Raw genomic sequence first — 21,926 nt, forward strand, 5'->3', positions numbered from 1 at the left:
AACACTAATTTGCAACCAAGCTTTAACTTCCTGACTGATGTCTTGAGATGTTGCTTTAATATATCCACATAATTTCCATCCTCATGATGCCATCTATTTTGTGAAGTGCACCAGTCCCTCCTGCAGCAAAGCACCCCCGCAACATGATGCTGCCACCCCTGTGCTTCACGGTTTGGATGGTGTTCTTCGGCTTGCAAGCCTCTCCCTTTTTTCTCCAAACATAAAGATGGTCATTATGGCCAAACAGTTCTATTTTTGTTTCATCAGACCAGAGGAGATTTCTCCAAAAAGTACGATCTTTGTCCCCATGTGCAGTTGCAAACCGGCGGTTTTGGAGCAGTGGCTTCTTCCTTGCTGTGTGGCCTTTCAGCTTATATAGGACTCGTTTTACTGTGGATATAGATACTTTTGTACCAGTTTCCTCCCGAATCTTCACAAGGTCCTTTGCTGTTGTTCTGGAATTGATTTGTACTTTTCGCACCAAAGTACATTCATCTCTAGGAGACAGACCGCATCTCCTTCCTGGGCGGTATGATGGCTGCGTGGTCCCATGGTGTTTATACTTGCGTACTATTGTTTGTACAGGTGAACGTGGTACCTTCAGGCATTTGGAAATTGCTCCCAAGGATGAACCAGACTTGTGGAGGTCAACAATTTTTGGCTGATTTCTTTTGATTTTCCCATGATGTCAAGCAAAGAGGCACTGAGTTTGAAGGTAAGCCTTGAAATACATCCACAGGTACACCTCCAATTGACTCAAATTATGTCAATTAGCCTATCAGAAGCTTCTAAAGCCATGACATAATTTTCTGGAATTTTCCAAGCTGTTTAAAGGCACAGTCAACTTAGTGTATGTACATTTCTGACCCACTGGAATTGTGATATTGTGAATTATAAGTGAAATAATCTGTCTGTAAACAATTTTGTGTAAAATGGCTTGTGTCATGCACCAAGTAAATGTCCTAACCGACTTGCCAAAACTATAGTTTATTAACAAGAAATGTGTGGAGTGGTTGAAAAACGCGTTTTAATGACTCCAACCTAAGTATGTAAACTTTATGTACATCACTGGTTACAACCGCTGTCAGTGAGGTTTGGATTTGTTGAACAATATCGCTCTCTTCTGGTTATGGTGGTTTTCATTTCACCTATGTTTCAATTAATCCAGCAAATGCGGCTGCAATTTCGAACAAGCCCATAGACTTCCATTGAAACAGAAAAAAACGAGAGAATGGGATGCATAGACTGTAACAAATAGTGGGATGTCTCGCTTCCTCTTCCGTCTCTGATTTCAGAGATGTTACAACAATAATGGTGGCTCCTGGGGAAAAAATAATAATTTCACAAATAATTAATTTGACCGCCGTCTCATATTTTTATCTATACATTTGTATATACAATAATTTACATCTTCATTATGATGGTATTATCATGGTAACATTTTATTTTTAGTTACAGTATTTGCAAATTCCAATCATTTTCGCTCAATGTATTGCGGTTCAAGTGTTGGTTTGGGCCGCTGATCCTAGAACAGTCCTTACGATTCAGAACTTGGGCAAATGATAAGCCTGCATTGTGTTCTTGCCCCCCTACACTACGTTATCGTCTACCCCTCCGCTTGTGTGACGCGGGTCCCGCCTCCCCCGGTCTCTTCAGCGTCCCTTCCCCAGCGACAGAGCTAGGTTGTGAGTCCCCCAACACGGAGCAAGAATACTGACACCCGCGACTGACTGAAACCAAGGGGAAGATGGAGCACAGAGACCCTAATTTCAACATATTGTTAGCTACTGATTCTTATAAGGTGAGTGGGCGACGCCGGTATGTTAGTAGTAGTGCGACTGTAGGCGTAGGTTCAGTGTGAATTGAATTCTATCAGCCAAGGTGGTTGCATCCTCCAAGGCCATCACGCTTGCCCTGGTCGCTTTCTGTGTCAGCTCTCTAGGCCAAATGGGGAGGAGAGAGGGGCAGGTAGAAAAGGTCGTAAGTTACCGCAGTCTGAAAGGATCCTCTTGCCTATTTTCATCTCGGATGACTGACGGAGTGGCCACTGGTGAATCTACGCAGAGCTCACCTTTTTGCGCAGCTAGCTACGCTTGCTAGGCAGGCAGCTAACGAATGAGCAGTGGATATATAGTTGTGAATGGGAACGCTATAGCAGATCATTTGAAAGGCGGTAGCTAGCGCAAGAAAGCAATGAATTGAGCGGGTGATTTTGCTACCAAACCGAGGGAAGGCTAGCTTCTGCAAGAGACGTAGCTAACAGACCAGCGTCTACTGGTGTTACTATCCATTTGCTTACTTTGGGAGAAAATAACTATGGTAGATCCTGAAACAAAAGCGAAACTTTTGTTGATACGCTCCAGGTCTTTTTGCAAACCTTTTTTGACCGTCGATATTGTTGAAGACGGAGGTGGAATGAGTGCATTCAGCGCACATCAAACGAGAGCTGAATGATTCGGTCTGTTTTTGACTGGGTTTTACATGTTATTTTATTTGAAGAAAAGTCTGCTGATGGGGACAATTTATAGACCTTGCAGGCAGAAATGTTATAGTTATGACTGACTGCTTTTGTCGATTACAATACTACGAGAAATGTATTTATTTCCTTGTGGCCCCTTGTCCATGTCCTGCCGCTGTCATAGCAACTGAATCTCTCACTCACAGGTCACAATACTGCATAGTCTTATTTTTATACCATTGTGGCACAAGACCATTATATAAACACAGTGGAACTGATATGTTGTTTCCTCTTTACCAGATGGACAATAATAAAGGCTGCACAAAGCACATTAATCCTATTATATTTGACGAGCCAGCATCAACTGTCCGTGCTGTGATGATGCTGTTCACTGGACTTGTGTGTGTATGTAGAGTGGCACAACAACATCTGTCCTTTGGGCTCAATGCCATACAGTGACTTATCAGCATCTGGAACTAGAGGGCCAGTGAGGATAGAGAGAGTGAGGGTGGGAAACTAAAGACACGCTACTGTGACTGATACACCATAACATGATAGAGGGTCATAAAGTAGGCCCTAAAGTCCCTAACCACTGTCCTAAAACCATGGAGATATTTTGGATTCTCAGTGTTCTGTCTTTGCCATGCAAAGCTTATGTTTTTTTGTTTCACAACCCCTGGTCTGGTAAAATACAACAACGACAAAAAGAGGTTTGTGAACAGAACAGAATGGAGTCAAACGGCTCCAAACATTCGCTTTAATCTTGGTAAATTGTGCTTCATGAAAATATTTTATTTAGTCTTTCTCTCTCCTGTTGTGTCCCTAAATTCCGAATGTGTGCATTCAGACTGAGCTGGTTGGCTCCATCCATCCAGCAGCCAGTGACACTCGGGGCTCATCACACGCAGGGGGCTCGTCTCTCTGTCAGAGTGGAGGTCCTAGTGGACTGATTCCCAGGCCAGCACTGATTGATGTAGGCACAGTTCTAGGATCAGCCAACCCATCGGGGGAGATGCAAAACTGAGCTTTGGTTCAATGGTTAGGTTACTGGTTAGTTCATGAGGTCTTGTGGGGGGCTAGTGATGGATGGGACAACATTGGTTAATAACCTAGGCTGAGTGACCTGTTGTGTAGGCTATGTCATTGTATGTGCAAGGCCAGTGCAGCCCAGAGGTAGGATGGGGAGAGGTTCAGAAGTACCATCGTTTTACAGCTGACTGAATTCCCGGAAAGGGAGAGAGAGATTGATGTGGGCGTGCCCAGAGACGAGGACACAGGACTGTGCCAGCCAGATATGCCGCTGTAGAGAGGCCAGTGTAATTATATGTGCATAGTAGTCGTGGCTAATCAATAAAAGCATCGTCAGCAGATTTGCTCATTCCCCTGTGTTTGCGTTATTTACTGTTCCATCTGCTCCGCAGCCCGTCTCGCTGTGCCCATCCTCTCCCTCCTGTTCCACTTCTCTACACATACCTGGGTGTCCCAGGTGCACCTAGAGCGAGTGAGATGTCACCAAAGTACCATTCAATCTCTTTAACTGTCATTTTATAGCCTGAAGTTATGTGTTTTATCCATGTTGTCTCCTCCATCTTTGCTCTAGGTGACACACTACAAGCAGTACCCTCCAAACACCAGTAAAGTGTACTCCTACTTCGAGTGCCGCGAGAAGAGGCCTGACCCGACCAAGAACAGAAAAGTCAAGTATGAGACGACGGTCTTCTATGGCCTGCAGTACATCACCAACAAATACTTAAAAGGTAAGGATTGCATTGATGTAATGCAAAATAAGACACCAAAGCCTATATAAATAGCTCTTCTTTGAGTTAACATTCTTTACCACTCGGCCTTGCTACTAGTCTGCAGAGTTGAAGTGAAGAGAGTGATCCTTCCTGTCTCTGCCAGCAGGAGAATCACTGTCATGTGATCAAGGCTAGCATATCATTTAATAGGTGCTCAGATTAATTCTACACCATGGACTGGCGGCATCTGAGGCTCTGTAGCATCTTGACTGAGCAGGGGAGAATCTCAGTTGCATTTCCTCGATTCCTCGCGTCCACTCTCCACGCCTCCTTCGCAAAACCCATTGAATGAGAAGTTCAGAGGTCCCTCCCCCAGGATCACGTCTCAGTACTTTGAAAAGCAATCCTTTCTTTCTGCCTCACTTGGAAGTTGTGATTGATCAGTTCTCTTGCTGTGAAGGTCTTACCTGAAGGATTTTAAATGAGAATCAATTGTTTGGTCCCCATAAGGATACAATGAGCTCTAAAAGCATTGGGATAGTGACACATTTTTGTTGTTGTTTTGGCTCTGTACTCCAGTACTTTGGATTTGAAATGATACAATGATTACTTCAAGCGTGTGACTCCTACAGACTTCTTGGATGCATTTGCTGTTTGTTTTGGTTGTGTTTCAAGTCTTTTTGGGCCCAATAGAAGTTAATGGTAAATACTTTATTGTGTCATTTGCAATCAAAGTGGCTCCAAAATGACACAATACATTATTTACCATACATTTCTATTGGGCACAAAATAGTCTGAAACACAACCAAAACAAACAGCAAATGAATCCAAGAAGTCTGTAGGAGTCACAAGCTTGACGCAAACATTGTGTGTTAGGAATATGGGACCAAACACTCAACTTCTGAGGACTTTTATACGATGGGTTTTGAGAAGGAGGCATGTGGAGAGGAATCAAGGAAATGCAATTGAGATTCTCCCCAGGATCACGTTCCAATACTTTTAAAAGGAATCCTTCCTTGTGATTGACCTAACGTCAGTGGTTAGGATTTCACTACCCAGTAATGTCCGGTCAGGGATTACTCCACAGTAGGAAGTAAGGAAAGAGGACACCTTTTTTTTTTCAGTGTATTTGAACAGGGCCTAGACTATAGCTCCTCCTCTGGCCATCAGTTATTGTAAAGGGCGCTTAGGGCCTCCTGTTGATGCTTCGCCAGATCCCACCTTGGGCGGCCTCAGCCTAGACACTGATCTAAGCTCAGTTTCTCACTCCGTACCCTAATGGGGCCTGCCCTAAGGTTAGGATTTGTAGAAGGTTAAGCTGATCCTAGATCTGTGTTTATTCTTCCGCACAGCATCAAAGAATGGAACTCAAAAGTGATTTCACGGGCGAGGCAGAGAGAGGTGCTGTAGAGCGCTTCAGGACTAGCGTGGACTGGAGACAAAGGAGCGTCTGCTCTTTGAACCCCAGCAACACAAAGGGCAGCTGTGCTAGGGGCTACTAGTTCGACCCGCAATAAGTAGTCTTAGAATAACATTTTCTTAACTTTTGTTTTTATTTTGTCTTCAAATAACCTTTTTTAAAATACCAGCCTTGTTACTTTATTGCAACAGGGTCGTATCAAGCACACTTTGGTGTGAGTGTGTGTAACTGTTAAGTTGTGGTTGTGTTTAGGTGTGCTGTGTAGGTGTAGCTGTATACATTGTGTGTGTCCCTAGCCTGTAGCATGTTCTGCAGCAGGACAAAGCCGCTCTGTAAGAGGGAGCGAGACGCTACTAATTTAATAGAACACGGAGGGACTAGAGTTTGTTGGAATTCCATGCTTCTCTCTCTCCTCCCGCTTCTCTCTCTCTCTACTCCCCCTTCTCTCACAAACTATCACATCTCTTTATCCTATACACTCCACTTGTTCACTGATGCTTCAACGATTTAACCGCTCTCTCTCTCCTTTCTCTATCTCTCTCTCTCCTTTCTTTCGCTCTCCTTTCTCTCTCTCTTTCTCTCTCTTTCTCTCTCTCTCGCTCTCTCTTTCTCTCTCGCTCTCTCTTTCTCTCTCGCTCTCTCTTTCTCTCTCTCTCTCGCTCTCTTTTCTCTCTCTCTCTCGCTCTCTTTTCTCTCTCTCTCGCTCTCCTTTCTCTCTCTCTCGCTCTCCTTTCTCTCTCTCTCGCTCTCCTTTCTCTCTCTCTCGCTCTCCTTTCTCTCGCTCTCGCTCTCCTTTCTCTCTCTCTCGCTCTCCTTTCTCTCTCTCTCGCTCTCCTTTCTCTCTCTCTCGCTCTCCTTTCTCTCTCTCTCTCTCTCCTTTCTCTATCTTTCTCTCTCTCCTTTCTCTATCTCTCTCGCTCTCCTTTCTCTCTCTCTCTCGCTCTCCTTTCTCTATCTTTCTCTCTCTCCTTTCTCTATCTCTCTCGCTCTCCTTTCTCTCTCTCTCTCTCTCTCCTTTCTCTATCTTTCTCTCTCTCCTTTCTCTATCTCTCTCGCTCTCCTTTCTCTCTCTCTCTCGCTCTCCTTTCTCTATCTCTGTCGCTCTCCTTTCTCTCTCCCGCTCTCCTTTCTCTCTCGCTCTCCTTTCTCTCTCGCTCTCTCTCCTTTCTCAATCTCTCTTTCCTTCCTCTCCCTCCAGGGAAGGTGGTGACTCCAGAGAAGATCCAGGAAGCGAAGGAGGTGTACAGGGAACACTTCCAGGATGATGTCTTCAACGAGAAGGGCTGGAACTACATACTGGAGGTACACATACAAGTTTGTTTTACTACAGTGAGCTCCAAAAGTATTGGGACAGTTTTGCCTCTGTACTCCAAAGTGCTGGAGTACATTTCAGCACTTTTTGTTCATAGTCCCCCCATTTTAGGGGACCGAAGGTATTGGGACAAATTCACTTATGTGTATTAAAGTAGTCAAAAGTTGAGTATTTGGTCCCATGTACCTAACACACAATGATTACATCAAGCTTGCAATTCTACAACCTTGATGGATCAAATCAAATGTATTTATATAACCCTTCGTACATCAGCTGATATCTCAAAGTGCTGTACAGAAACCCAGCCTAAAACCCCAAACAGCAAGCAATGCAGGTGTAGAAGCACGGTGGCTAGGAAAAACTCCCTAGAAAGGCCAAAACCTAGGAAGAAACCTAGAGAGGAACCAGGCTATGTGGGGTGGCCAGTCCTCTTCTGGCTGTGCCGGGTGCAGCACGGTCAGGTGGACTGGGGACCCCAAGGAGTCATCATGTCAGGTAGTCCTGAGGCGTGGTCCTAGGGCTCAGGTCCTCTGAGAGAGAGAAAGAAAGAGAGAATTAGAGAGAGCACACTTAAATTCACACAGGACACCAAATAGGACAGGAGAAGTATTCCAGATATAACAAACTGACCCTAGCCCCCTGACACGTAAACTACTGCAGCATAAATACTGGAGGCTGAGACAGGAGGGGTCAGGAGACACTGTGGCCCCATCCGAGGACACCCCCGGACAGGGCCAAACAGGAAGGATATAACCCCACCCACTTTGCCAAAGCACAGCCCCTACACCACTAGAGGGATATCTTCAACCACCAACTTACCATCCTGAGACAAGGCCGAGTATAGCCCACAAACATCTCCGTCACGGCACAACCCAAGCAGGATGATCGCATCAGTGACTCAACCCACTCAGGTGACGCACCCCTCCCAGGGACGGTATGAGAGAGCCCCAGTAAGCCAGTAACTCAGCACCTGTAATAGGGTTAGAGGCAGAGAATCCCAGTGGAAAGAGGGGAACCGGCCAGGCAGAGACAGCAAGGGCGGTTCGTTGCTCCAGAGCCTTTCCGTTCACCTTCCCACTCCTGGGCCAGACTACACTCAATCATATGACCCACTGGATGTATTTGCTGTTTGTTTTGGTTGTGTTTCAGATGATTTTGAGCCCAATAGAAATTAATGGTAAATAATATATTGTAATCATGGTAGCATCCACATGAATGTAGAAGTGTTTAGAAACATATTCTATTCTTATTTACAATAAAAGTGGCTCCAAAATGACACAATCCATTATTTACCCGTCCCCACGAGAATAGTAAAGGACTGAGCGAGAGGACTGAGGGAGAGGCCATAGAGATCACATTAGATGTTTCTCTGAACTCTGACATCACTGCCTAGTGGTAGACCTAGTACCCAATTAGGCCTACATCATGCTTCCCTATGAGTACTAGATGTTGAAAATACGTATTTTTGGTGGAAAATACATCTTTCAATCAATTTTGCTCACTGGGTTACTAGCGCTGATCAGGGTCACCTTATTTTGATTAGTGTCCTATTGCATTTTTTTCTCCATATAGAATTTTAAGATACTTAAAACATACTTTTATTTTTACTAATCTGATAAAGAAAATGGATCAGACCGTGGCCTTTAGGGTAAATGTTGTGTATTAACCGCAATGGCTGCTGTAAATGTTGTGTGTGTGTGTATTTGCAGAAGTATGACGGCCACCTACCCATAGAGATCAAGGCGGTGCCGGAGGGAAGTGTGATCCCACGGGGTAACGTCCTCTTCACCGTGGAGAGCACCGACCCAGAATGCTACTGGCTCACCAACTGGGTGGAGGTGAGTGTCAGTGGATGGGAGCGGCAGCCATTTTGGAATGGAGTTGATTTACATGGCATTATTGAATGCAGAATCAGTCAGGTTAGAGGTAGGTTAGGTCTCTCCATCAATGTGACTGGATTGGGTCCTTCCGGTCTGTTCCAAATGACTCCTTCGAGTCAGTGGGGCTTTCGGAGACTGCCTGATCTAAAATAAATGATCATATTTATTTAACTTCACTCCTCACTGACCAAGGCCCTGCCCGTAGAGCACACCACACAACACTGCCACGGTGACTCTACGCTTTTTAATTCACTTATGATGAGAGCCATCAGTCTCTCTCTGTAAACAACCTCCTCACGTATCCTGCCTCTGTCTGTCTAGCCTGGAGTGTTACTAGCTAGCTTCTCTGACTGGGATAGTTTCTATGGTTGTTGCATCACAAATGGCACCCTATTCCCTAGGGGTGAAACTGGTTCACAGAACTCACGGTTCGGTCCGATACGTTACAGTGGCGTCACGGTTTGGTACGGTTTCGATACTTCGACAAAATAAATGCCAGAGAAATATGTCATTTTGCATTTATATTTTCCCTTTATTATAATAGTAAACATGGGTAGCTTGAGTTCCCAGGAGAATGTGGAAACAAAAGGACAACAAAATAACAGCAGTGCCTGCCTGAGAACATGAAATAAAAGTCATTTAAAACAGAACTTCAACAGGAGTGCATAGTCCAGCAGCATATATCAACATTAAGTCACATAGCAGTGTCTTAAACAAAATAGGATCACTTGAGACTGGTTACTTGAAAAAAAAAAAAAAAAAAAAGATTTTCAAGTTTTTCTTTAAGAAGATTAGTCTATCCACATTATCTGCAGTGAGCACAGATCGGCTTGCTGTGACAATATCAGCCGCTGTGGAGAATAGCCTCTCTCTAGGGACAGAGGTCCCAGGCACAGCCAGGTAGCACCTTGCTAACATGGCAACATGAGGGTATATTAAATCTTTGGTCTGTAAGTGGATCAGCATCCAGGGGAATACAGTCCACTTTCCTGTATGAGGTCACCAGCTCCTCTATGACCTTGACCTTTGACTTGGTGCCCTGCTCCTGGGTCGTGAACAACTCCCCAAAAAAGCTCCGCCGTTGCAGACTTCTTTTGTGGAGGAGAACGTCTGCCGTCTCTGGAGAGGGGTTGGCTCCTGTGGCTTGACCCTGCAGAATTAAATGACATGAAAATGACTATCTCTGAAGTGGCTTTAAACATATGTTTTGTTGTTAGAAATATATATCAGACACTATTATGACAATTATTACTTTGCAATTAATTGTTAAATCACTAACTAATAAAATAATAAATGTCACATTAACAAAATAAATACAAGACCTGTTGTGTATTGGTCACAATCTCTGCTGTGAGTTCATCGTCGACTCTCAGACGAGCAGCAGCATCCAGGTGCAGCAGGGACTTGAACCGGGGGTCCAGTGCGGTGGTCTTGTGTAAGAAGTCTTGGACACCAGGGTCAGCATATCTAGGCTCCGGGTTAACTTTGATAGCCGCCTTGACACCCCTTAATGCGGTGTTCATCTTCATCAGATGCCACCGTTGATTTCAGGTTGATTGTTTTTATAGGCAGGACCATGGAAGCTGATGGAATGCTCTCGGTGCATATCAGTGGTGTGACTGTTTTGAGAGGTTTGCACACTTTGATCAGACTGGCAGAGGACGTTGTCATCTTCAAACAAAGTCACAATGTCTTTTGACATTCTTCCTCACCGCTTGATCAGTCAGTGTAGAGTACACTGCAACGTTCTGCTCCAGGTATCTCTCAACCATGTCATGGCTTGAATTCCATCTAGTCGGGACACCTTGGATTAGTTTGTGGTTTGGCAGCTCCAGCGTCTCCTGTTTTGTCCTGAAAACATGTGCAGCAGTTGTGCTTTTATGAAAGAAGGATACCACCTTCCTGATCTTTGCGAGGAGGCGAGAGATTGGATTCACTGACATTGCTTTTTGAGATGCAGATGAATAACGTGAGCAAAGCATCCTACCTGTGGCCCCAGTCCAGCTAGTGCAACTGCATTTACAATATGTCTAGCGTTGTCTCAGGAATCGTTACATTATCCCTCCAACTTCCACACTGCAACAACTTCCCTTAGCTCCTCCCCCAAGTTTACACTGGTGTGACTCCTCTCAAGGGGATGTGTTTTAAGGACATGGCTGTTTACCTCTCACTCCGCTGTAATGAAATGAGCCGTTACAGTAAGGTAGCTCTAGACGTCCAACTGCCTGTAGTTAGAGCAACACACAGCGTTTCTGACAACTCACTCTCAAGTTGTTATTTTCTATAAGGCAGGTATTAATGTCTGGGCAAAATGTGTACGGGAAGGAATAGGGAAGCGCTGCTCGACCACTTTAAACATGTTTCCTATCGGCAATGAACAGAGCCTACATGGTGTAGAAGTTGTTATCCACCACTCGGCCATCTCCGTTATAGTGTAACAGTATAGCTTCCGTCCCTCTCCTCGCCCCTACCTGGGCTCCAACCAGGAACAAATCGACAACAGCCACCCTCGAAGCAGCGTTACCCATGCAGAGCAAGGCAAACAACCACTCCAAGTCTCAGAGCGAGTGACGTTTGAAACGCGATTAGCACGCACCCCGCTAACTAGCCATTTCACATCGGTTACACCAGCCTAATCTCGGGAGTTGATAGGCTTGAAGTCATAAACAGCTCAGTGCTTGAAGCACAGGGAAGAGCTGTTTGAATGAATGCTTACGAGCCTGCTGGTGCCTGCCATCGCTCAGTCAGACTGCTCTATCAAATCATAAACTTAATTATAACATAATAACACACAGAAATACGAGCCTTAGGTCATTAATATGGTCGAATCCGGAAACTATAATCTCGAAAACAAAACGTTTATTCTTTCAGTGAAATACAGAGCCATTCCATATTTTATCTAACAGGTGGCATCCATAAGTCTAAATATTCCTGTTACGTTGCACAGCCTTCAATGTTATGTCATAATAACGCAAAATTCTGTCAAATTAGGTGGCCCAAACTGTTGCATATACCCTGACTCTGCGTGCAATGAACGCAAGAGAAGTTTCACCTGGTTAATATTGCCTGCTAACCTGGATTTCTTTTAGCTAAATATGCCGGTTTAAAAATATATACTTCTGTGTATTGATTTTAAGAAAGACATTGATGTTTATGGTTAGGTACACATTGGAGCAACGACAGTCCTTTTTCGCAAATACGCACCCAATCGATTATATGCAACGCAGGACACGCTAGATAAACTAGTAATATCATCAACCATGTGTAGTTAACTAGTGATTGTTTTTTATAAGATAAGTTTAATGCTAGCTAGCAACTTACCTTGGCTTACTGCATTCGCATACCAGGGAGGCTCCTCGTGGAGTGCAATGAGAGGCAGGTGGTTAGAGCGTTGGACTAGTTAACTGTAAGGTTGCAAGATTGAATCCCCCGAGCTGACAAGGTAAAAATCTGTCGTTCTGCCCCTGAACAAGGCAGTTAACCTACTGTTCCTCGGTAGGCCGTCATTGAAAATAACTGACTTGCCGAGTTAAATAAAGATTAAATAAAGGTGTAAAAGAAAAAATCGTCCAAATCGGTGTCCAAAAATACCGATTTCCGCTTGTTATGAAAACGTGAAATCGGCCCTAATTAATCGGTCAACCTCTAATTTTAATATCGAGGAATATTTCACTTACTCTGGTCATAGGAACAGCATGAATAATACCTAGCGACTAGAGTTTCGCCATCAGGTTTAAGACTGTGTCCCCTATCTCTGGTCAGCCTCGCCTCTGAGGGTTGCTCCCTCAAATGCAGGTATCAAATGCAGGTATATATAAAATGTAAAAAAAATGTAAAAGCAAATTATTTCCATTTATGCTCAGCTGTGCCTTGCCAGTTCATGTTGCATAGACTTACATTTTTTGAAGTCATGTTTTATTGTCTTCTGAGCAGTAGATCTATGCTTGCTTTTTGACTCCGAAAATGTTGGGGACCACTGTATTATACAGTATGTTATGGTTTGTCTCTGGGAGGATGTGGCTCTGTTAGCCCCATCCACACTACGGTGCTCAATGGCGCCCCCTCAGTCTTCACCTGGCATTACTGCTGTAGATCACCGCCACATCAGCATCACTGCATGCGTCGAAATACAACCAGTCATATAGTAGGCCTGTATGGCCTCAGTTCCTTAAAGATGAGTCATGTGTTTCTACATTATTCTGATCATTTTCACATATTGTGTTGTAGTTTTTGGAGCTGGGGCTGGTAACATCTTGTGGTAGCGTGTGAGAGGTCAGGTAACCCTGCATGTATAGAGGTAGTGATCACCTTCTAGGGGTTAACAAGGTGTTTCTGACCCTGTAGACCGTACAGATGACCCTGCACACACACACACGTGTGCACACTCTCACGAACATACACACTACACAGCTCCTAGAGGAAGAAATATGACAAAACACACACTCGGACATGGCATGATAACATTGACTCGACCGTTCAACGATGACTGGACTGAGACAAAGACCCAGGCATCCCTAGCTGCCAGCGGGCCACGGCTAAGTAACTCTGTCCTGGGCTTTCCGTGCGGGAATGGCCATCTACTAACCCCCTCCTCTTGTCCCCTCTTCCTCCTCCCCTCCAGACCATCCTTGTTCAGGTCTGGTACCCCGTCACCGTAGCAACCAACTCCAGGGAGCAGAAGAAGATTCTAGCCAAGTACCTGCTGGAGACCTCTGGCAACCTGGACAAGCTGGAGTACAAGCTGCACGACTTCGGCTACAGGGGAGTCTCCTCACAAGAGGTAGAGGAACAGGGTGTGCGTGTGGGGGCAGGGTGTTATATATGGTGCATTCGTAAAGTATTCAGACCCCTTGACTTTTCCCACATTTTGTTCCATACAGCTTTATTCTAAAATTGATTCAATAAAAAATGTTCCTCGTCAATCTACACACAATACCCCATAATGACAAAGCGATTATAAAAATAGGTATTCAGACCCTTTGCTATGAGACTTGAAATTGAGCTCAGGTGCATCCTGTTTCTACTGATCATCCTTGAGATGTTTCTACAACTTGATTGGTTGTTTACCTGTGGTAAATTAATTTGACTTAACATGATTTGGAAAGGCACACACCTGTCCAAATAAGGTCCCATGTTGACAGTGCATGTCAGAGCAAAAACCAAGCCATGAGGTCGAAGGAATTGTCCATAGAGCTTCGAGACAGGATTGTATCAAGGCACAGATCTGGGGAAGGGTACCAAAATATTTCTGCAGCATTGAAGATCCCCAAGAACACCGTGTCCTCCATCATTCTTAAATGGAAGAAGTTTGGAACAACCAAGACTCTTCCTAGAGCTGGCCGCATGGCCAAACTGAGTAATCAGGGGAGAAGGGCCTTGGACAGGGAGGTGACCAAGAACTCGATGGTCACTCTGACAGATCTCCGGAGTTCGTCTGTGGAGATGGGAGAACCTTCCAGAAGGACAACCATCTCTGCAGCACTCCACCAATCAAGCCTTTATGGTAGAGGGGCCAGCCAGAGCCCGGACTTGAACCCGATCGGACAACTGACCTGAAAATAGCTGTGCAGCGACATTCCCCATCCAACCTGACAGTGATTGAGAGGATCTACAGAGAAGAATGGGAGAAACTCCCCAAATACAGGTGTGCCAAGCTTGTAGAGTCATGCCCAAGAACACTCGAAGCTGTTATCTCTGGCAAAGGTGCTTCAACAAAGTACTGAGTAAAGGGTCTGAATACTTATGTAAATGTGATATTTCAGTTTTATTTTTTAAATACATTTGGTGGGGGAAGTCAAAGGGTTTGAATACTGTGTGTGTGACATTTGACTCACCGTCTCTCTTCCCCATTTCAGACGGCAGGTATCGGAGCCTCTGCCCACCTGGTGAACTTTAAGGGCACAGACACGGTGGCTGGCATCGGCGTGATTAAAAAGTACTATGGCACCAAAGACCCCGTGCCTGGCTTCTCTGTGCCCGCCGCGGAGCACAGGTAATACAGTCAAGACACACAGTGACCACACAGTTAACACACTAACATCTCTTACTTGGTCCCGAATCAATCAAATTACACTTGTATAGGGCTTCTTAGCCCCAGAAAGCAAGCAGGAGGGGATGGCTTTGATATCCAAATATCAATTGCATTCACACCACACACACACACACACACACACACAGGATATGTACAGTACGTCTCTAGCTGAGTTGGCTGTACCACTGCACGGTTCATTTGCCCCGTTGGTTTCTGGGAGTTCGGCTCCAGAGTCCCTGGCCTGGTCACTGTGTTCACAGAATCACGACGGTCCTTTTTAGTTTCATCTTCCAGAGATTCCACAGAGACACAGTCACACTCCTCTCCATATGATACAAACAGTACTCTGCCACCCCCCCCCCCCCCCCCCCCCCACTCTCTGGGTTCTCCGAGGTGGTATCAATGCATTTAGAGATACAACGCCTCACTTCTTTGCTAATACAGGTAGGCTTGATTTGATAGCATGAAAATGAAGCTCAAATTGTAATTGAGACAAGGGAAATGCATAGATGGATTTAGAAAGAAACTTAAAGGACACTGCTAGCCAGCTACAGTGCACTGTTGTGGACATGAGCTTCTGGAAGTCCAGTCTCTGCAAAGTGTTGATAAGGATGCCCTCTAGTGGTGGTAGTGCAGCTCTACGTGGATGAGTTCACAGGGAGAGGGATTTGTTTTTTGTTGTCTTTAGTAGATCTGATAATTTTGTATTCTCCCTCCTTCTCTCCAGCACCATCACGGCGTGGGGGAAGGACCACGAGCGAGATGCCTTTGAGCACATCGTGAGGCAGTTCCCCAACGTGCCCGTGTCAATCGTCAGTGACAGCTATGACATCTACAACGCCTGTGAGAAGATCTGGGGCGAAGACCTGAGGAGTCTCATTGAGTCCCGCAGCGCTGACGCCCCACTGGTGGTCCGCCCCGACTCAGGGAACCCCCTGGATACCGTACTGAAGGTAACACTAGGCCTAACTAAACCCTAAATCTACCCCCATAAAACCCCACATGGTCTGCCCGACTTAGGGAACCCTGTGGATAACGTACTGAAGGTAGGTCCCAATCAGGTCCTCTGAGAAAGATGCCCACAAATTCAACGTCCATGTTAATCTGCCATTTGATATAAGTGTAGTCATAATAATATGCCATTTAGCAGATGATTTTATTGTCATGCACACATACATTTTATGTACAGGTGGTCCCAGGAATCCAACCCACTATCCTAGCGTTGCAAGTCCCTTGCGCTACCAACTGCGCTACGGAGGGTGCATGATTTGGGTGGTATTTTGAGCTATGACCGGGCTTCTGTAGTTGAGATTGAGCCCTATGGAAGCCCTCTCAGTCGGTCCTGTATGTTCCTCCCATACAGATTTTAGCATTCTTGTTTTTTATTTTTTAACCGTTGTGGTTCCTCCACTCAGGTGCTGGAGATCCTGGGGAAGAAGTTCATCCCTACGGAGAACTCCAAAGGCTACAAAGTTCTGCCGCCCTATATCAGAGTTATACAGGGGGACGGAGTGGACATCAACACCCTGCAAGAGGTACACACACACACACAGAGAGAGAGTCAGTTTTAACAGACACCTGCCCGCCTGTCCAACATCACTACTCTGGACGGCTCTGACTTAGAATACGTGGACAACTACAAATACCTAGGTGTCTGGTTAGACTGTAAACTCTCCTTCCAGACCCACATCAAACATCTCCACTCCAAAGTTACATCTAGAATTGGCTTCCTATTTCGCAACAAAGCATCCTTCACTCATGCTGCCAAACATACCCTTGTAAAACTGACCAATCTACCAATCCTCGACTTTGGCGATGTAATTTACAAAATAGCCTCCAACACTCTACTCAACAAATTGGATGCAGTCTATCACAGTGCAATCCGTTTTGTCAACAAAGCCCCATATACTACCCACCATTGTGACCTGTACGCTCTCGTTGGCTGGCCCTCGCTTCATACTCGTCGCCAAACCCACTGGCTCCATGTCATCTACAAGACCCTGCTAGGTAAAGTTAACCCCCCTGCTAGGTAAAGTCCCCCCTTATCTCAGCTCGCTGGTCACCATAGCATCACCCACTTGTAGCACGCGCTCCAGCAGGTATATCTCTCTGGTCACCCCCAAAACCAATTCTTTCTTTGGCCGCCTCTCCTTCCAGTTCTCTGCTGCCAATGACTGGAACGAACTACAAAAATCTCTGAAACTGGAAACACTTATCTCCCTCACTAGCTTTAAGCACCAACTGTCAGAGCAGCTCACATATTACTGCACCTGTACATAGCCCACCTATAATTTAGCCCAAACAACTACCTCTTTCCCTACTGTATTTATTTATTTTATTTATTTATTTTGCTCCTTTGCACCCCATTATTTGTATTTCTACTTTGCACATTCTTCCACTGCAAATCTACCATTCCAGTGTTTTACTTGCTATATTGTATTTACTTTGCCACCATGGCCTTTTTTTTTGCCTTTACCTCCCTTATCTCACCTCATTTGCTCACATCGAATATAGACTTATTTTTCTACTGTATTATTGACTGTATGTTTGTTTTACTACATGTGTAACTCTGTGTCGTTGTATGTGTCAAACTGCTTTGCTTTGTCTTAGCCAGGTCGCAGTTGTAAATGAGAACTTGTTCTCAACTTGCCTATCTGGTTAAATAAAGGTGAAATAAAAATAAAATAAATAAAATCTGTGTGTAGATCGTGGAGGGGATGAAGCAGCATCGGTGGAGCATTGAGAACATTGCCTTTGGCTCTGGAGGGGCTCTGCTGCAGAAACTGACCAGGGATCTGCTCAACTGCTCCTTCAAATGCAGCTACGTGGTCACCAATGGCCTGGGGGTGAGCAGAGCATTACACGCTTGCACACACCATCACATACGCATGCATACTATATTACAGTGGGGTCTTAAATGATTGACACTTTTTTTTGATAAAGATGAGCAGAAATGACTGTATAAAATCAATCATTCAAATACTGAGCTAAATTGTATGCTAAAAAACATTTAGGCATTATTTTATGCTAATGTCATTGCTCAGAGAAGAAAGAGATGTTGTTTAACAAGTAGTGCTTTCATTTTCTCAACAAGGTAGGGGTCAAAATGATTGACACCCTGTTTTCAATACCTCACCTTGCCAGAATAATGGCGCTGAGAACACATTGGGAGGGATCTTAGACCATTCCTCCATCCAGAGTCTTTCCAGATCCTTGATATCCTTCGTCTGCGCTTATGGACTGCTCTTTTCAATTCAAACCACAGGTTTTCAATGGGTTTTAAGTCCGGAGACTGAGAAGGCCATTGCAAAATGTTCATTTTGGTGTGTGCTTGGGGTTATTGTCGTTGCTGGAAGATCCACTTGCGGCCAAGTTTCAGCAACCAGGTTTTTGGCTAAAATAACCTGGTAATTCATGATGCCCGGTCACCTTAACAAGGGGCCCCAGGACAAGTGGAAGCAAAATAGCCCTGTAACATTAGAGATCCACCACCATATTTTACAATAGGGTTTCTTTCTGCTCACGCATTCTCATTACGCCACCGAACCCACCACTGCTGTGCGTGGGCAAACAGCTCTATTTTCAGGTCACCTGACCAAAGCACTGGTTCCGATTCAAGTGCCAATGCTCTTTAGCAAACTCCAGACGTTTTCATCCAACAAATTAAACAATCCGGTCGACGAATACACATCCTGCAGGTATTTCTTTCCTATAATTCGGTTAATTATCAGTTCATTGTTACATTTAATTCGGGCTTTTGTTCATTGAGACCATATTGCAGGTCATATATATTTTAAACCTGTGCGGCTGGTAAGAGTTTGAGTATACCCTACTAAATAAATGAATGCTAATTTCGCAGCCTTTAGCCTATTTGATTCTGGGAGTTGTCTATGTAAGTTTCAATTAAACGATTTGATTATCGAGCGATATTCAATGTATGTCAGCTTTAGGCTTTCATTAGAAGACTCTTATTTTCAAAGCGATTTGAGTTGACAGTGTGAGATAAGAAGATAAGGTTCTTAATTCATGCCATGGTTTCCTTTTATCCAAGTGTTGAATAGACATGCAGACAAATCAGTTCATATGGGACAGGGGAATAGCCTATAGTACTCTGGAGTCAACAATAGAATCAATTATTATTTGGCTGGGTGGGTCGTGGTTGCGGAGAAAAATCTACCCTGATGCCGGGTGGGGCTCGGAATTGACGTGGCGGGCGAGGGCGGGAGCATCTCCAAAAACCTGTCCCGTGCAGGACTCTTAACACAGACACACATCCTACCTTCACTGGAAGGAGAAGTGTAACTGTTTTCAAATTTGGTGCCAGGTGAATGTGTTCAAGGACCCGGTGGCGGACCCTAACAAAAGGTCAAAGAAAGGTCGTCTGTCTCTGCACCGGACAGCGAGCGGGGACTTTGTCACTCTGGAGGAGGGCAAGGGAGACCTGGAGGAGTACGGCGTGGTGAGTTGAGTCCACATTTCAGATCTTACTTACAAATACATGTTGTTTTAGTTATTGAGGTTTGTCAAATGTGACCCGTTGAGGTTAGTTAATGAGACTCTTCACTGACATTTATTTGTTATTTTCCCTCGCTCCCTCCCCTCCCTCTCCAGGACCTGTTACACACAGTGTTTCAGAATGGGAAAATTGTCCAGACGTACACATTCGATGACGTCAGAGACAATGCCAAGATAACGGACAGTGACCTCAAGGAGCTCCTCCACTGAGGGGCCGCTGACCCCTGAACCACTGACCTCCATCACCCCACCGGAGGCGGCATATTGCCAATGACCCCTTCCCTCAACCTCCACCCACCCTCCCAGAAGCACTGTCCTCCACTGGAGAGGAGAGTAGACCCCCTCCCCACACACACACACAAACACGTCCAAACCCACACCTGAGTGAAGCCAAGGGATAGAGAAAGTAGTGAGTGAATGAGGAAAGGGAGAGAGGAGTGAGTGAAACCAGAAAGTGATAAAGGAAGTTGAGTGAGATAAGAGCGAAAGAGAGCTAGAAGCTACCCTGTGTTGTGTGTACAGAGCTGTTTAAAGTAATCTATTTAGCATTGTCTTTTAGTGGTGGATGGAATGATATCGTGGGATAGAAATCATTTAAACTGCGGTTACGTTAGTGTTTATCTGACCAAGTGTCGCTATAAACTGATCACAGGAAAGGAGATACTGTTTCTACTGTGTTCAGGAAAGTTCCAGAACTTTGTGTGGTTCTAGAACTGAGAGGTATATGTTTAATGTTCCTGAGTGTGGATGTTTGTGTGTGCGTGCTGACAGTTTCTTCCTCGTAAAGGAACGTTGTATTCCTTCATGCAAATGAATTTGCTGATCAGGGGAACACATACTCTACCTTTTTTAAGTTGTTGGCCTTTTTTAAATACATTTGTCCCCGGTTCTTTAGAAGACACTGCCCACACATGGGCAAGTCGCCATCTAGAAGCTAACTAATCATGTTGCTAAAACACTGTCTGCAGAACTGCACGACGCACTCTGTATGTCTGAAATGGCACCCTATTCCCTTTATAGTGCACTTTTTTTTTACCAGTAAAAACTAGTACACTGTATAGGGAATAGGGTGCCATTTTGGACTCGCAGAGTCAAATCTCTTTGTGGCTCCTTTTTTATTTGTGTAAAAGTACAAATATTTGTTACACATAAATGTTCCTTTGCTTTAAAGAACAAGAAGGCATTTGTCTCTGATATTGAATTATGGGGAACATTTCCGTAGAGCTTGATTTGACTATTTTGATATCGTCTTGGTTGGTTCTTACCTCAGAAATCATCATTTATGACAAAGGTAAATATTGACACAGAATATTTGCAGTAAATCTTCATATTTACAAGGGATGTGGCCAAACTGTCTTCTCACGTGTATATAACGACTGAATTATACTGCGAGAGGACAGAGTAGGGAGAAATAGTGTTATTATTTTTGTCTAATTCCCATTTTCTACCAGAATCTTCCACACTGCTTGTTTGTTGTATGACGTGTTATGTCAGGTTTTAGCAAGTGTTTGTTAGTGTGTAGAGTAGTGTTAAATTTCGGATAACTTTTCCAGAAACCCAGATTGAAAGATTCCGGGAATCAGGAAGGAATACGCAGGGAATCCAGAATCCTCCAAACAGGATTTCGTGATTACTGGAATTTTGCAATCCTGGTGTAGTCTTGTGTGAATGCTGTATTGAAAATAATACTTGTGAATTCTATTTTTGTTTTGTTATATGTTGGTTGTCCCATATTATCTGATATTTTAAACTAACATTACTGTTGCAATGTCTACATATTAAAAGCACCATCCTGTCAATTTGAAATGTTTGATGGAATATATATATATATATATATATTTTGGTGTATTTTACCCCCTTTTTCTCCCCAATTTTGTGATATCCAATTACGATCTTGTCTGATCACTGCAACTCCCCAACGGGCTTGGGAGAGGCGAAGGTCGACTCATGCGTCCTCCGAAACACGGCCTGCCAAACCGCGCTTCTTAACACCTGCCCGCTGAACCCCGGAAGCCAGCTGCACCAATGTGTCGGAGTAAACAACGCTTAACTGACAACTAAAGTCAGCCTACTGGCGCTCGGCCCGCTACAAGGAGTAGCTAGAGCACGATGTGCCAAGTAAAGCGCCCCCGGCTAAACCCTCCCCTAACCTGGGCAAATTGTGTGACTCCCAGTCACGGCCGGTTCTGACAGCCTGGGATCGAACCCGGGTCTGTAGTGACGCCTCAAGCACTGCGATGCAGTGCCTTAGACCGCAGCTCCACTCAGGAGGCCCTTGATTTAATATTTTGTTGTACAAGGGAATCTCTTCTCTAGCTGCTGTCAAATCAGTATAATATGGTTTCCTTAATGCATTAGCATTTAATTAAATAATATTGATATCACATGTTGGAAAATTAAATAATTACAACTTGTGTGAATCTTTGGATAAAAAAAACTATTTGTGTTCTATTCTGTTTATTGGCGGGCCCCTCCAATGGGCCCCTCATGATTGAGTTCCATAGACGTCATATATTCATTCATATGTTTGTCATTGGTAAAGGCAGATAGTCATCTGCACCAGTATTTTCC

The 21,926-nt window shown here is 44.5% G+C and overlaps 1 protein-coding gene across 1 annotated transcript; it reads left to right on the plus strand.

The window, feature by feature from the left end:
* The first annotated feature begins 602 nt into the window (after positions 1 to 602).
* LOC110490269 (nicotinamide phosphoribosyltransferase) lies at positions 603 to 21,161 on the plus strand. The gene is made up of 11 exons (XM_021563565.3): positions 603 to 1,801; positions 4,059 to 4,215; positions 6,816 to 6,919; positions 8,639 to 8,767; positions 13,431 to 13,589; positions 14,665 to 14,801; positions 15,568 to 15,793; positions 16,256 to 16,375; positions 17,546 to 17,686; positions 19,165 to 19,299; positions 19,452 to 21,161. Exons 1-11 carry the CDS (start codon positions 1,748 to 1,750, stop codon positions 19,563 to 19,565), a joined length of 1,476 nt encoding a protein of 491 aa, XP_021419240.2. The 5' UTR covers positions 603 to 1,747; the 3' UTR covers positions 19,566 to 21,161.
* Positions 21,162 to 21,926: the final 765 nt, after the last annotated feature.

This window comes from Oncorhynchus mykiss, chromosome 15, assembly GCF_057628025.1.
Source record: "Oncorhynchus mykiss isolate SJ-2025 chromosome 15, ASM5762802v1, whole genome shotgun sequence".
In the NCBI taxonomy this organism is placed as follows: Eukaryota; Metazoa; Chordata; class Actinopteri; order Salmoniformes; family Salmonidae; genus Oncorhynchus; species Oncorhynchus mykiss.

Coding starts and splice junctions, on each gene's coding strand:
- LOC110490269 (XM_021563565.3), top strand. CDS start 1,748: ATGGAGCACAGAGACCCTAATTTCAACATATTGTTAGCTACTGATTCT. Junction 6,920..8,638: donor GCTGGAACTACATACTGGAG/GTACACATACAA, acceptor GTGTATTTGCAG/AAGTATGACGGCCACCTACC. Junction 16,376..17,545: donor ACATCAACACCCTGCAAGAG/GTACACACACAC, acceptor ATCTGTGTGTAG/ATCGTGGAGGGGATGAAGCA.